This window comes from Trachypithecus francoisi, unplaced genomic scaffold, assembly GCF_009764315.1.
Source record: "Trachypithecus francoisi isolate TF-2019V2 unplaced genomic scaffold, Tfra_2.0 Lachesis_group6, whole genome shotgun sequence".
Lineage (NCBI taxonomy): Eukaryota > Metazoa > Chordata > Mammalia > Primates > Cercopithecidae > Trachypithecus > Trachypithecus francoisi.
Genome location: NW_022681471.1, coordinates 116233269 through 116249348, shown reverse-complemented (window position 1 = coordinate 116249348; position 16080 = coordinate 116233269). Strand labels below are relative to the sequence as shown.

At 43.9% G+C, this 16080-nt stretch overlaps 1 protein-coding gene across 1 annotated transcript in view; it reads right to left on the bottom strand.

Moving 5' to 3' along the window:
* PHKA2 (phosphorylase kinase regulatory subunit alpha 2) overlaps positions 1-16080 on the bottom strand; it is a 92916-nt gene that overhangs the window by 59784 nt on the left and 17052 nt on the right. The window contains 2 exon segments of the mRNA XM_033202000.1: positions 879-926; positions 3321-3479. Coding sequence (XP_033057891.1) covers positions 879-926; positions 3321-3479 — 207 coding nt within the window.

Below are 16080 nucleotides of genomic sequence, written 5' to 3'. Positions count from 1 at the left end.
GTTTAAATTTCAATTTCTTATTTCTTAATGTTGAAAGGAAAAGAGCAACTACGTCTTTGCTTGTGCTGACTGAGGGTGGGGACTGCTTCGTCTTCATCTTTGAATTTGTGCAGATCCTTAGTATAATGTTCTGTATGCGGTACATGCTCAATGAATTGTTTTATTTACCCCTCACTGAAAATACCACTAAACAATAACATCAAGTTTTAAAAACTCAAGCATTTCATCTCAATGAAAATATACCCTTTTATAAACATGATGGAGTAAACAATAATATATGGCTTTCTAGAAGCGGCTTTTAAAAAAAATGTTTTCTTCCCCCCCCCAAAAAAGCATGTTTCTCCTTTTATCCATGTAACTCTTTAAAAGAGATTCTCAGAAACTGTCCTTTGAGACTGTGGTTCAATAGTAAAGTTACTGAAAATAATTTTAAAAAGAGAAGGTAGCTGGGCATGGTAGCTCCTCACGCCTGCAATCCTAACACTTTCAGAGGCCAAGGTGGGAGGATCACTCGCGTCCAGGTGTTCAAGACCAGCCTGGGCAACATAATGAGATGCTGTATCTAAAAAAAAAAAAAAAAAAAATTAGCTAGGTGTGGTAGTACACACCCGAGGTGGGAGAACCACTTGAGCCCAGGAATTTGAGGTTGCAGTGAGCCATGATTGCACCACTGCACTTAGCCTGGGTGACAGTGTAAGACTCTGTCTCAAAAAAAAAAAAAAAAAAATGAAGAGAGAGAGAGAGAGAGAGAAAGTAAGCAAAATATTTTCAATTTATCTTCCTCTTGAGAAGTACAAAACATCTTAAGCATGTTAACTGTCACAATTACAATGACATGGAATGCCCACTTGGAAAACACATGTGTTGGTTCTGCCTACCTGTCTCATCATGCACTGGAGAAGACCTCGCATCAGCTTCACCACGTTCTGTGGAGATAAAGCAGAATCAGCAACACGGCCCAGGGTCCTTGCTGCGGGAAAATCACCTCCTGATCACTGTGGCTGGCAAGCCAGTGCTGCCCAGCAACTGCCCTGGAAAGGCCAGTCCCGAGCCTATGTGAGTGTTCTGATGGTTCATGTCCTCTCTGCTCCATCATAAAGAAAGAAAAATCTCGACAAAGTGACTTATCTCAAATAAAGGGGTTGGATCAGATGATATCCGCCAGCTCTGAAATTCAGTGACTCCTCGCTGACATCTTAGCAACACAATTCCTGTAAGTGTAGTACTCTGGAGCTTTATGTCATATTTCTTGGTAATTTATTTTTGTTCCACTAAGTCCACCATGCCTGCCCAAAAGTAATGTTCGCCAACATGGCCATTTGTGAAACCATCACTGAATTATTGAGTAAAGCTCTAACAAAATGCAAGTGACAGCCAAGGTTTCTGAATAATATGATTTATTGTAACCAATTACTACTCCTATTATCCTCATTATAAATAACAACAATAATGCTACATTAATACGTGAGACACCATGTCTCAGATGATCCACTGACCGTGAGGCCATTGAAGAATGTCTGAATCAAAGATAAATCCCAAGGGCTCTCATGCTAAGAGAATGATTTTTATATTTCAATGCTCTCTACTTCAATGCTACACTCAAAACACTTGGAAAATACTTCCTGTGTTCAAGGACAGGTTATTTTGCTACAAACTCAGTAATGGCAAATCTTGGTAGGTATCTTGGTTCTGGATTTGGGAAAACAATAAAAGGACTTCATTGTCCTGTATGGTGAATAACAGAGGCCCCCAAACTGGATAACACCAATTTGGTTCAAAATTAAAGGGTGACCATAAACTAATAAGATTGCTTTCCTGGAATGGCTCAAATTAGAAAGGTATTTTTAAGGGAAGTTTTCAAAAATATTTTAAGCAGTAGCAATAATGTTTGGATAAATATCCTTCCAGAGTGACTACTCTGAAGAGTACATGCTTTGGAATGTGAAGCTGTGGTGAGGTGACTTTTTTTTTTTTTTTTATACTTTAAGTTCTAGGGTACATGTGCATAACGTGCAGGTTTGTTACATATGTATACTTGTGCCATGTTGGTGTGCCGCACCCGTCAACTCATCAGCACCCATCAACTCGTCATTTACATCAGGTATAACTCCCAATGCCATCCCTCCCCCCTCCCCCCTCCCCGTGATAGGCCCCGGTGTGTGATGTTCCCCTTCCCGAGTCCAAGTGATCTCATTGTTCAGTTCCCACCTATGAGTGAGAACATGCGGTGTTTGGTTTTCTGTTCTTGTGATAGTTTGCTAAGAATGATGGTTTCCAGCTGTATCCATGTCCCTACAAAGGACACAAACTCATCCTTTTTTATGGCTGCATAGTATTCCATGGTGTATATGTGCCACATTTTCTTAATCCAGTCTGTCACTGATGGACATTTGGGTTGATTCCAAGTCTTTGCTATTGTGAATAGTGCCGCAATAAACATACGTGTGCATGTGTCTTTATAGCAGCATGATTTGTAATCCTTTGGGTATATACCCAGTAATGGGATGGCTGGGTCATATGGTACTTCTAGTTCTAGATCCTTGAAGAATCGCCATGCTGTTTTCCATAATGGTTGAACTAGTTTACAATCCCACCAACAGTGTAAAAGTGTTCCTATTTCTCCACATCAGTGAGGTGACTTTTAAAAAACATATCAGTTTATGATGATGTCTTGTGTATAAATATGTACAAAATGGATAAAGTACGTGTGAAAGAAATGTAACTAATTATACAAATTTACACTTTGGGGTTAGAAATGTGGATGCGGCCACGTGCGGTGGCTCATGCCTGCAATTCCAGCACTTTGGGAGGCTAAGGCGGGTGGATCACTTGACGCCAGGAGTTCGAAACCAGCCTGGCCAACATGGTAAAACCCTTTCTCTACTAAAAATACATAATAAGCTGAGCGTGGTGGCAGTCACCTGTAATCCCAGCTATTCGAGAGGCTGAGGCAGGAGAATCACTTGAAACTGGAGGTGGAAGTTGCTGTGAGCTGAGATCGCACCACTGCACTCAGCCTGGGTGACAGAGTGAGACTCCATCTCAAAAAAAAGAAAAAAAAAGAAATGTGGTTGCTTTCATTTTCTATTTGGTATGATTTTGGATGTTGTCATTGCCTTATGGGGGAATCTCCAATCTCAAACAGAAAGACCAATGTGAGACTGAGACCATTTAAGTGCTTCCCCAAAATATTCTATAGCAGAAATAGGGGAGAGGCCTGCACCGAAACAGTTCTGCACGCACAGCTACTTCTCTGTGGGTTTCTCAGCTCAAGGAGAAGGTGGCTGAGTAGCCAAGATACAGCCATCAGTCACTATTACCTGCTCCAGCTCGTAGGCCTTGGCCTTGTCCTCATCGCGGTCTGCATTCTTGCGGTAGGCCATGCCCAGGCCCCACACGGCCAGGATACTGTAGATGTTATCCCGCACCCAGGCATCCTTCTGCTCATGGCTGGCTGACAGTAGCCCGGTGACGGGATTCTATTAGAGAAGAGACACAAAATGGCTCAGTGCCACCCTTCATGCAGTCCTTGGGTAACAGATGCTTGCCCTAATAGGGCAGATGAGGACCGGGACCTGGAGCAGGGAGACCAAAGTTCCAGTCCTTGCTCTGCCACTAACAGTGTGATCTTGGGTGACACATCACATCTCTTCTCAGCACCTTAGTTTCCTCACTTGTATAATGAGGATATGCGACTAGAAAATCTCTCAGGAACATTCTAGCTCTTATGTTCTTTTGCTTTCAGACGAGACTACACTGTTGTAAGTGGTAAAACAGAAGAAACAGCAAACCGGAAAAGACTGCAAGGCTTTCACAAAGCTGCATATTGCAGACTTCAGGTCTTCTTCAGCCTTCATGTGTCCATACCAATAGGTAAAGCACTGAACCTGTAAGCAAGAAACCTGGAAGGCAGGGCCCCAAGCCACTTTCTAGCTCTGTGTGACCAGGGAAGCCACTTTCAATCTCTGGGTAATTCAGATACTTCATGTGCCTAAACAGAAAGTGTCAAGCAAGAGGACATCTAGGAGTCCTACTTAGCTATGATATCATGGGTATTTAAAAGGGCAACTGAGTCACTAAAAAGCCAGACTTTGCCACAAAATATTATACACAAATGTCCATAGCAGCATTATTCATAAAAGCCAAAAAGTGGAAATAAGCCAAATACTCATCAACTGATAAATGGATAAACGAAATGTGGTCTACACAAACAATGAAACATTATTTGGTGGAAAAAGAAGTATCGATGTATGCTACAACAGGATGGACCTTGAAGACATCACCCTAAGTGAAAGAAGCCAGATGCCAAAGGCTACATATTGTGTGATTCCATTTGTATGAAAAGTCTAGAAAAGACAAAGCTATAGAGACATAAAGTACATTAGTGGTTGACTGGGCTGGGAGTAGAGGTAGAATCTGGAAGTCAGTGGCTGCTAGTTTTTTTTTTTTTTTTTTGGTGATGAAAATGCTCAAAATTGATTGTGGTGATGAATGCACAAATCTGTGAATATACTAAAAACCATCCAGTTGTACAGCTTAAATAGGTGAATTGTATGGTACGTAAATAAAGCTATTAATTTTTTAAAAGCCAGTCCTAATAAACTCTGCCTAGAAATCAGATTAGAGTCACATAATGATAAAGCCTCTGTTGACATTTCCTGAAAATTTGTACATATCTAATAAAATGTATCGTAACAATCAGAATCTTGTAAACTTAAAAAATTACATTACTCGGCTGGGCGCGGTGGCTCAAGCCTGTAATCCCAGCACTTTGGGAGGCCGAAACGGCCGGATCACGAGGTCAGGAGATCGAGACCATCCTGGCGAACACGGTGAAACCCCGTCTCTACTAAAAAATACAAAAACCTAGCCGGACGAGGTGGCGGGCGCCTGTAGTCCCAGCTACTCGGGAGGCTGAGGCAGGAGAATGGCGTAGACCCAGGAGGCGGAGCTTGCAGTGAGCTGAGATCCGCCACTGCACTCCAGCCTGGGCGACAGAGCGAGACTCCGTCTCAAAAAAAAAAAAAAAAATTACATTACTCAAAAGGGTAGCATATTATATACGAGATGCTTCATGAAAAAACTCCACTGGGTACTTTCATAGTGATACTGCCAATATTAGGTAAAAAACACTGGCATGGTTTCACACGTTCCCACCTAAAGAATTAAATATTTGACTTTCTCCTCTAACAAATCTACGCCCTCTATCAAAAACTCTAAAACATCTAAAACTCAACTGATATTACCCACAGGAGCAATAGCATTCAATGTATTGACATGGTTCTACGGCCAACAACTATGAATCACTGATGTTACAGTCAACCAGAATTGACATCTAGGAATGACTGGAAGTACAAATCTTATTCCAATAGTGGACTACTGGCATTGTTTTAGAAAATCACTATTCACCAATAATGTACAACATAAGCATTTTGGCTGGGTGTGGTGGCTCACACCTGTAATTCCAGCACTTTGGGAGGCTGAGGCCTGTGGATTACTTGAGGACAAGAGTTCTAGACCAGCCTGGCCAACATGGTGAAACTTTGTCTCTACTAAAAATACAAAAATTAGCTGGGTGTGGTGGTGCGCGCCTGTAGTCCCAGCTACTCAGGAGGCTGAGACAGGAGAATCACTTGAACCCAGGATGCAGAGGCTGCAGTGAGTCGAGATTGTGCCACTGCACTCCAGCCTGGGTGACAAAAGTGAGACTCCGTCTCGAAAACAACAACGTAAGCATCTTTATCTGTTCTGAGGCCTGTTGGGTAAGCCGGAGACAGGGAAACTTCAGGAGACCCAGAGTAAGAACTCAACCCATTCCTCATGTGCCCACCAACCATGAGTCTACTGAAACAAACAACCTTGTGGTAACACAGCAGTGATCGCTTACACATAGTGCCAAGTGTGGTTAAATTACGAAATAACCCTGTCCTGTTAACTGAAAGTCATCTCTCTTACTCTTTAGACACCGCTTAACTGTTGGAGTAGATTAGTTCATCCTCACCCAAAGCTATATTGTCTGTCCCCCTCATTCAACTACAGAGAAGCAGTCTGAGTGTTTCAGGGGATCCCCATATTCAGAACCATACACATACACGCCAGGTAAAATTAGGGTGTTACTGCACTTAGCAATAGGAATATTTACTTTTTGACTTGCTTCTCTTGTTAAGTCTGTAAAAACCAATGCATTGTGTTGGAAGAAGACGGGGGTGGTTCCATTTTGACGTGATTCATAACACCTGAAATGACCACAGATTGGCAGATACTCTGCCACGTATGCTCTGCTGTCCCTTCTTTGAGATGGAGTCTCACTCTTGTCACCCAGGCTGGAGTACAATGGCGCAATCTCGGCTCAGTGCAACCTCTGCCTCCCGGGTTCAAGTGATTTTCCTGCCCCAGCCTCCCAAGTAGCTGGGATTACAGGTGCCTGCCACCATGCCTGGCTAATTTTTTGTATTTTTAGTAGAGACGGAGTTTCACCATGTCAGTCAGGCTGGTCTCGAGCTCCTGATCTCAGGTGATTTTCCTACCTCGGCCTCCCAAAGTGCTGGGATTACAGGTGTGAGCCACCACGCCTGGTCAGGGCCACTGTTTTTAACGAGCGGGATGGTGGGATATGATACACACTGCTGCACCCTGCATCTCTCTTTCAACAGGACCTATGAGGTCCCTCCAAGTCACCTGGCATAGTTCAAACTCATGAGTTTTAGAGGCTGCATCATATTCCATAGAAAATCCCTGTAATAACGGGTATTCACTTGTTTTCTGGGATTTTTTTTTTTTTTAATTTGGCAATACAAGGACTGTAAAAAATATCCTTATATATTCAACAGTGCTTTTATTTCCATGGAATAGAATCCTAAAAATGGGTCTGCTGGGTTGGCATGTTATATGCATATACACTTTAAATTTTCATAACTATTCCCCACCTCTGCCATAAGTTATCAATAGTTTTAATTTTTTGTCAGTCTGATGGGTGTAAAGTGGTATCTCATCACCATTTTTATTTTTAAAATTTTTATATCCCTGACTACCAGTGAATTTAACCATCCAGTCATTCTTGTCTGGGAGAGAGGGCCACTGGATTTGCTCTTCTGTGAGCTGATTTTTAGTTTCGTGTGTGTGTGTTTGATGGAGTCTCACTCTGTCACCCAGGCTGGAGTGCAGTGGTGCGATCTCGGCTGACACCTCCGTCTCGGGGATTCAAGCAATTCTCCTGCCTCAGACACCCGAGTAGCTGGCATTAAAGGCACCCGCCACCACACCCATCTAATTTTTGTACTTTTAGTAGAGACAGGGTTTTCTCATGTTGGTCAGGCTGATCTTGAACTCCTGACCTCAAGTGATCCACGTGCTTTGGCCTCCCAAAGTGCTGGGATTATAGGCGTGAGCCACCGCACCTGGCCTAGGTTCTTTTTAACCAGGTATCATTTCACCACTGCTACCTACAAAGAAAGACAACCTTCCATGTATTGTGTTTAAGAGCAGAGGCTAGAATCAAACTGCCCGTGTTCAAAGCTCTCCTACCATCCAGCTGTGATCTTGAGCAAATGACTTCGGTGTCCATCTGTCAAATGGGGATTACAACAATGTGTACACCTCATAGGGATTTGTGAAGATTAAATTAATTAATTCATATCAAGCTTTTTGGGCTCTGTCTGGCACACATAACTACTCAATAACGGCAATGTTTAATATTATTGACCTGTTTGAACAGCTTTCATTAACATTATTTCTTCTTCATATAATTACAATAATTTCAGGAAGTCAGATGATGTAGCTAGGGGAGGAATCTGCAAGTGAGGTCGATGTAACCATCATTTTTATCAGAAAAAAAGCACCACAGTTGGGGGTGCCCTCTTTTATCATTACTATAAACATTACTGGTGAAGATATTTTATCACATTGACATTTTTGAAACAAAAAACCTGGTCACTCTGTCCTCTCCACACCCGGGTCTTGCCTTTCCCCTTCAAGTTTAGCCCTGAATTTTGCTCATTCATATAAATTTTCTCTGTTTACTTTGCTAAACTCTGTGTACCTTGACTGAAAAAAATCATGACTGATATCAGCGGCAAATTCTGTAATAGTATCCACTCTCCCACCTATATCAGGTGACTGGATGTAGAGTCATGAAGGATGGGAAATGGGGCAGATCTCTAGAAATGGTAACTCAGAGGGTAGCTAAGAATCATAAGCAGTAGGTATCACAAGCCGGTCTTAGTGGAGATAGCCCGAACCTGCACTGACAGTTAGCATCCCTGCCGCAGGAGAACCTGCCAATGATATCCTTAAACTCTATGAGAAGGGGCCAGAGACAGAGGAGCCTAATATAAACTGACTTTCATCAAAAGCAAGGGGCCAAGAGCTGAACAGCTTGTCCTTTATCTCCAGCCATTTGTTCACCTCTCTTACCTTCTCCAAGTCTTCTGGGTTTCTAATCTAGGAAAAGTGCCCTTGTTGGCTGCTGCTGACGAAAAATAAAGGGCAGGCCCCTATGACCTAGAATGGATTGGGGCCCGGAGCTTGGCCCCTATGGTCTGGTAACAACATTAACATCTCAGTGGCTTATTACAACAAATGTTTACTTTTTGTCCATGCCTCGTGTCCATCCCTGGCCGGCTGTGGTTCTGCTCTGTGTTATCTTCCCTCTAGGAACCAGGCTACTCGAGCAACTTGTATCTAAAACACTGCCTGTATGAGGCCATTCTCACATTGCTATAAGGAAATAGCTGACACTGGGTAATTTATAAGAAAAGAGGTTTAACTGGCTCATGGTTCTGTGGGTTGTATAGGAAGCGTGGCGGCATCTGCTTCTGGGGAGGTCTCAGGGAGCTTTCATTCACAGTGGAAGGCAAAATGGGAGCAGGCAAAAACAGGAGCAGGCACTTCACATGGCAAGAGCAGAAGCAAGAGGGAGATGGGGGAGGCGCCACATACTTTTAAACTACCAGATCTCGGGAGAACTCACTCACAACTGCAATGACGGCACCAAGGGGTGCTAAACCGTTTCTCACAAATACTAAACCATTCATAAGAAATCCACCTGCATGGCTGGGCGCCGTGGCTCAAGCCTGTAATCCCAGCACTTTGGGAGGCCGAGACGGGCGGATCACGAGGTCAGGAGATCGAGACCATCCTGGCTAACACGGTGAAACCCCGTCTCTACTAAAAATACAAAAACTAGCGGGCGAGGTGGCGGGTGCCTGTAGTCCCAGCTACTCGGAGGCTGAGGCAGGAGAATGGCGTGAACCCGGGAGGCGGAGCTTGCAGTGAGCTGAGATCCAGCCACTGCACTCCAGTCTGGGCGACAGAGCGAGACTCCGCCTCAAAAAAAAAAAAAAAAAAAAAAAAGAAATCCACCTGCATGATCCAATCACCTCCCACCAGGCTCCACCTCCAAAACCAGGGTTGCATTTCAATACGAGATTGGGCGGGGACAAACATCCAAACTATATCACTGCCCATCCCGTGCACAGAAGAAAGACACAGCGGTCAGTTCATCATGAAGATAAAACAATCCTGGATGTGTATGAACCTAACAAGAGGTAAAGGAATAAACACATAGATGGACAGAACAGAACAGAGTCTAGAAATAGATCCACATGAATAGGACAAACTGATTTTTAACAAAGATCTAAAGACAATCCAAGGAAGAACAGTCTTTTTAACAGTGTTGGGACAAGTGGACATACATATGCAAAAAAAAAGAACCTCAATCTCAGTTCCACAGCTGTAGACCAGCTTGCAGAATACTACCATCTCAACCATATTGAGTCTTCTGATCCACGAACATGGGATGTCTTTCTGGCACAATCTGAAGCATGGTTTTCATACTACAAGAAGATTCCTAAAGGCAAAGCCTATCTTTTTTGTTTACCACTCTAGCGCAAGGTCCTGGCCTAGTTAGGTACCTAACAAATAAATAAATGAATGTATAATAAATCACTGTATTTTTACTGATTTATAGTCTGAAATATCTTTTCAAAGGTACTTAAAAGTATAGACATTCTCTGTCTATATATATTTGTATTATACATAGCTAATACAAGTAATTTACCACTTAAAAATGCCCATTTTGTTTGGGCGCGGTGGCTCACGCCTGTAATCCCAGCACTTTGGGAGGCTGAGGCGGGCGGATCATGAGGTCAGGAGTTCGCGACCAGCCTGACCAACATGGTGAAACCCTGCCTCTACTAAAAATGCAAAAATTAGCTGGGCATGGTGGCACGCGCCTGTAATCCCAGCTACTCAGGAGGCTGAGGCAGGAGAATCGCTTGAACCTGGGAGGAGGAGGTTGCAGTGAGCTGAGATGGTGTCACTGCACTCCAGTCCGGGCAACAGTGCAAGACTCCATCTCAAAAAAAAAAAAAAAAAAAAAAAAAAAACGCTCATTTTATTATTATGCATGTTCTTCTGTTCAGCCTTTCTTTAGGAAACTCAAAAGAAATAAATCAGACATGTACAACATGAACCTTGAAAATGACTCAAGCAGAAGGTAAAGCCTCATTTTTGCTTTAAAAGTAGAAAAGTGGACAAAACAGGGGAGCTGCTTCAAGTACAGGAAATGGCTCATTGCTCAACTCAGAGCTGAGATGGGTGAAATAGAGAACAGTAATGCCACAGGATGGAGGTGAAGTTTAAGGAGGCAGAAGTTAGGGTAGTAAATTTCAGTGGGGATCAGGGTGCAGTGGTGGAAACTGACCAGAGAATACAGGATACATGACTCCCTACGGTGGTGTGTGTATAATTTAAAAATACAGATTCAACATTATACTTTTGTACTGTAAAATGAAAAACAAAAAACTAAAGTCTTCACACAAACTTGAGAAACAACACTTAAACAATCTTCTTGACTGGTGGCAATACAAAGATGGTGATTCTCCAAGCAAGCAGGGGATGGGTTAGATTTTAACAACAGAAGAAAGCAGAGATGTTGAAATAATAACATACACTGTTCCTTTGTGGGTGCGTGCATGGGCACGGAGGGGCAGGTAAGGACTGCAAAATGGATGCTGAGCCAATACCGGAACAGCAGAATGCCAAGGACTTGGACAACAGATTGAAACAAACTAAACAGCATTCAATAAGGATTTGTTCATTGGGCTCACTTGTTTCATAAATTTTGCTGAACTAATTTTATTAGCCATCACTTCCACATTTGAGTTGACTCAGCTCCCTTTACACACACACCCCCACCTCTGGGATCCCAATAAATCTTTAAGCAGAGCTCCTTCTCCCTTTGCCAAATCACCCTCCACCCCAGCAGCCACTGTGACCCAGCCACAGCTTGCCCAACACAAGACAATTTTCTTAGGTACAAGAAAATTCATGAAGCCAGTCTACTAAACCCATCTTATACGACAGTCAAACAAACAAAGAAAATTCAACTGGATGATACTGACCGCAAATTTTAACAGCAACTTACCAACAGTGTGTGAGTACCACGTACCAAAAAGTCAATGCTGTGTTAACAGAAGTATTGTTTTTGGAACCAGGGAAATAAGAACCTCACCAAACGCCAGCCTGGCAGAATACACCTGGTGTACTTTGTTACCACCAAACACCATGTTTCAAAAGAGACATTCACTACCTAGAGCATAGCCAGAGGAGGGTGATTAGGGCAATGAAAAAGCTAAAAGCCACATCTCATGGGAAGGAGGAAGAATACAGCTGTTAAGGGGAGGCTTGAAAGAGCTGAAAGGTTGTCCTCTCCAAGAGGGATTTAATTTTTCCCTTTACTGAACTCTTCCGATTTCAACTCAGGGTGTCCCCTTGGGCCCTTCGCTTCATCCCTGTCCTGATGGAAATGCTGTTGCTTCTGCCTGTCTAGCACCTGTCTCCTCCCTTTCTAGTAATGGCCTATAATTTCCCCTGCTCTGCGCAGTGTGGCTCTGGTGGGGCTGACTTTGGTCCTGGCCCAGCTGCAGGGAAGGATATGTGGCCCAGGCCTGGCCAATCTGAGCAAGGTTGAGGGACGGGCAGACAACCCAAGCTGGACCACCTGAGAGCCACTCTAAGTCAATCAGGACCTTCACTGGAGCCACTACAGGAAAAGCTTGCTTTCTGTGGAGGCTACGGCTCTAGAAGACTATCACCTGCAGCCCCCGGGGATACCTCTGTCACTACCTGGGACGAGCCTGCCAGAGAATAAAGCCCACTCAGAGTCAAACAGGGCACTGAAAAGAGACATACTGTATTTGATGACTTGAGCTCCTGGATCCAGCCATGCCTGAATCTAGACCAATCCCCTGGACTTTTCAGTTATTTGCGCAATAAATTCTCTCTTGTGCTTAAGGCTGTTTGAGGTGAATTTCTGTCATTTACAACTGAAAGAATCCTGACAAATACAACCATGAATGCTTACATGGCCAGGATGAACTAGACACCACAAAACATGTGTTTGGTGCTATTAAAGACATGGAAGATTGAGGCAATAACAAGGCAAAAGACATATGCCTGATGGTAGCAGCAAACTACTTACATCTAACAGTTTGCAATTCAATTTCTAGCTGGACGGTACAGAGATGAATGTTGTCATCTACGCACCAGAAATAACACAAAGTACCAATTCCCTTTTTCCCCTGCTTGATCTCCCAGGCCTTTGGTTCCCTTTCCTTCACTACATGGGACAGAGGTCAGAGGCCTCAGGCCAACCCTAACCTTGGTCTTTTTTCCTTTGGATTAAGAATCGCTAAGTGCATATCCTCACCTTGCTCAGTTTCGAGGGAGGAAAGTGTAGTTCAATTATTCAAATAAAATACGCAGAAGAGACCAGGATAAATGTTTCAAAGACATGATTTCTTACCACCACTCTCCATTGGTAAAGCAAAAAATAGAAAGTGAAAAATCCTGTTACAATAACGCCAACAACTGGTTAAATTAACTTGTTGTACCAGAATTCTGTTCTAGCCACTGTCGTTTGAAATATTAAAGAGGAGTAGGGAAGGGCAATACTTTACACCTGAGATGTGTTCTAAAGGAGTAATTGGCCGGGTACAGTGGCTCAAGCCTGTAATCCCAGCACTTTGGGAGGCCGAGACAGGCGGATCACGAGGTCAGGAGATCGAGACCATCCTGGCTAACACGGTGAAACCCCGTCTCTACTAAAAACTACACAAAACTAGCCGGGCGAGGTGGCGGTGCCTGTAGTCCCAGCTACTCGGGAGGCCGAGGCAGGAGAATGGCGTGAACCCGGGAGGCGGAGCTTGCCGTGAGCTGAGATCCGGCCACAGCACTCCAGCCTGGGTGACAGAGCGAGACTCCGTCTCAAAAAAAAAAAAAAAAAAAAAAAAAAAAAAAAAAAAGGAGGATTATAATAGCATTTATTTCAAAATGATTGCATCTACAATTGAGACTACTGATTGTATAAGTAACAGTTTCTTTTTAAGTTAGTTTAAGAGATAGATTTTGTACAATTTGGTAGGTAAACCTCAGGTGGTTCGGAGAATAATCTTGAAACCATAAGCTCTAATATGCCTCACGCTTTACTTAAAGGGATCACAGATGTGTAATTCTCACTTTCATATGATGTATTTTTGTCTAAATTGCTGCTTATTCGATTTTCCCCTCTGGGTTTACAAACAAAGCACAAGCTGCAAGCTGTCCTGGTCCGAGGTATTTGCACCATCCGATATGAATGATGGCCTATAGGGAAATAAACTGGGTTGGAAGCCAAGCATTGCAAGCATCCACTTGGTTGCAGCTTCGTTCCAGATCCCATGCTCATCTTAACACTTTCGAAACTCACACAAACCACTCTGGGCTCCTTAGCTACAATCAAATGTGTAAATTACTTTACCACTCTCCTAGGAGACTTTAATTCTTTGCCTCTCTCACCAATTCGTGTAGTGAGGAGGGAGGATTACTGAGATGAAAGTCCTGAGCCTGCTGTTGTGGAAACTTACAGAACATATTCAGCTCAGAGAGGGCTGTCAGTTCCCTCCTGCCAATACCTGAAATGTTAGGTACTGGTGGATTACTGGGTGCTGCGCTAGTCAACTTTCAGCTGAACAGGGGTATTGCAGATGTCACTATTTGATATTTTCAATTATAAGACTGACTTTTATTCCGAAAGTTTCAGGTTGGGGTTTGGGTTTGGAGCATGAAGACACCACGTGTCACTCCACAGTTGGGCTCTTAACCTGGTGCCTCCAGAGGATCTGCTACGAGTCCACGGATCGGCTTTGTGGGGTGTGTGTGTGGGGGTACGCATTGTGGACGGGACATGGAAGCTACGAGACTCCTGAAATTGTTGTGTGAGCGTTTTTTTCTCAGGAGAGCATTGGATATTCAGCCTCTACTAAATTCCCAAATGGATCTGTAACCCATTTGATTAAGAACCACCTCTCTAGATGTATTTTATGAAAATAAATTATGTTCTCCCTATCCATTGTGAGAGAGGTGTGATATTTATTTCACTAGTTAACAGTGATCTTCAAATATGTGACAAGGAACAATATGGCAGAACTAAGTTTAGTGGAATATTTAAATAAACAGTCTTTTAAAGTTTCACTATTTTAACACATAAAGTAAGGAGACGGCAACTTTGATATTCACAGCAATCTGGCGTATCTAAGCTATTTATCTCCACTCATCTGGCCTGGTCGAAGACACAGTGCTTACACCTCACGAGAAGAAATGACCTGGAAAAAGGTCCCCGCAACTCTCTTGGTGGTGGCTCTTTTCTTTGGTTTTTTTTGAGATGGAGTCTCGCTCTGTCACCCAGGCTAAAGTGCAGTGGCGCGATCTTGGTTCACTGCAACCTCCACCTCCCGGATTCAAGCAATTCGCCTGCCTCAGCCTCCAGAGTAGCTGGGATTACAGGTGTGCACCACCACACTCGGCTGATTTTTTTTTGTATTTTTAGTAGAGACGGGGTTTTACCATGTTGGCCAGGCTGGTCTTGAACTCCTGACCTCAAGTGATCTGCTCGCCTTGGCTTCCCAAAGTGCTGAGATTACAGGCGTGAGCCACCATGCCTGGCTGGTTGGGGTTCTTTAACTGTAAAAGGCGACTAAGTGATCTGACTAGATCTTTCGGATCTCTGCAAAGCTTGAAAGAATTCCAAATCTCTCCCTTGTGTGAGTTATTGCAGTCCTTGATTTGTAAATGGAGGATTCGAGCACTTTTTTTCTATGAATTACTCAAATGTTTCCATCTGACACTAAATTATTTAAACGCTGTCCAGAAAAGAGCAAAAGCCTTCCTCCTGGCTTTCCCCAAAAAGAGCTAAAGTAGGAGGTGCAGAAGGCAGGGCCCTGGGTTATCCCAGGAAGGGGAAAATGCGATCCATGGAGTGATTCCTTTAACACAAAGACCAGACAACCAAGTGTCAGCCAGTCCCTGTCTAACTAGGCACTAAGAATGTCACCTCTGCCCCAATTGAACCCAGTGCTGCCCCAAATGCTGGAGCTGGTCCCTGGAGAAGGGCACTTCGGCTTCAGTGGGGAGAAGTACAGGGAAGGGACTGAGTGGATGCAAGAAAAAGACGGGAGGGGAAGCTACTGCAGGAGGAGGGACAGCGAGGCTGGTGGCTCAGACAAGGATGGTGGTGGTGACCGAGGAACAGAGGCAGCAGGATGGGCTCGAAAAATGTTTAGGGTATAAAATCAACAGGGTTTGGTAGTGGATTGGATATAGGTGGGAGAGGGAAAAAAGGCGGCCAGAAAGACTCCTAGGCTGCCGACTGGGTGGTGGTGCCAGACTTGTTGGCAAAGATCTTGGGTTTGCTGGAAGGAATGAGAAACTGGGGGTGGTTTTCTCTCATTTTCTCCTGGGGTCACTCTTGACAGAGAGGCAAAGTTTTCAAGTCAGTGGAGCCTGTTACTAAGCACTGAGCAGGACCCCACTGGTGGCGAGTGAGGGGAGACTGGCAGCTGTCGGCCTGGCTGCAGCCGGCTAGCAGAGGCTGGCCGGTCACAGGAGGGACTCTGCATTTTGTTCTAGGAGTTATGAATGCTATGGGAAGGCTGCAAGAGGAAAGCAGTGTAGTCTGGTGTCTGATGGAAGATCATGTACTACTTTGGAGAGAAAAGGCTGAAAGTGGAAGCAGGGAATGAATTAGGAGACTAGAGGGGTGGG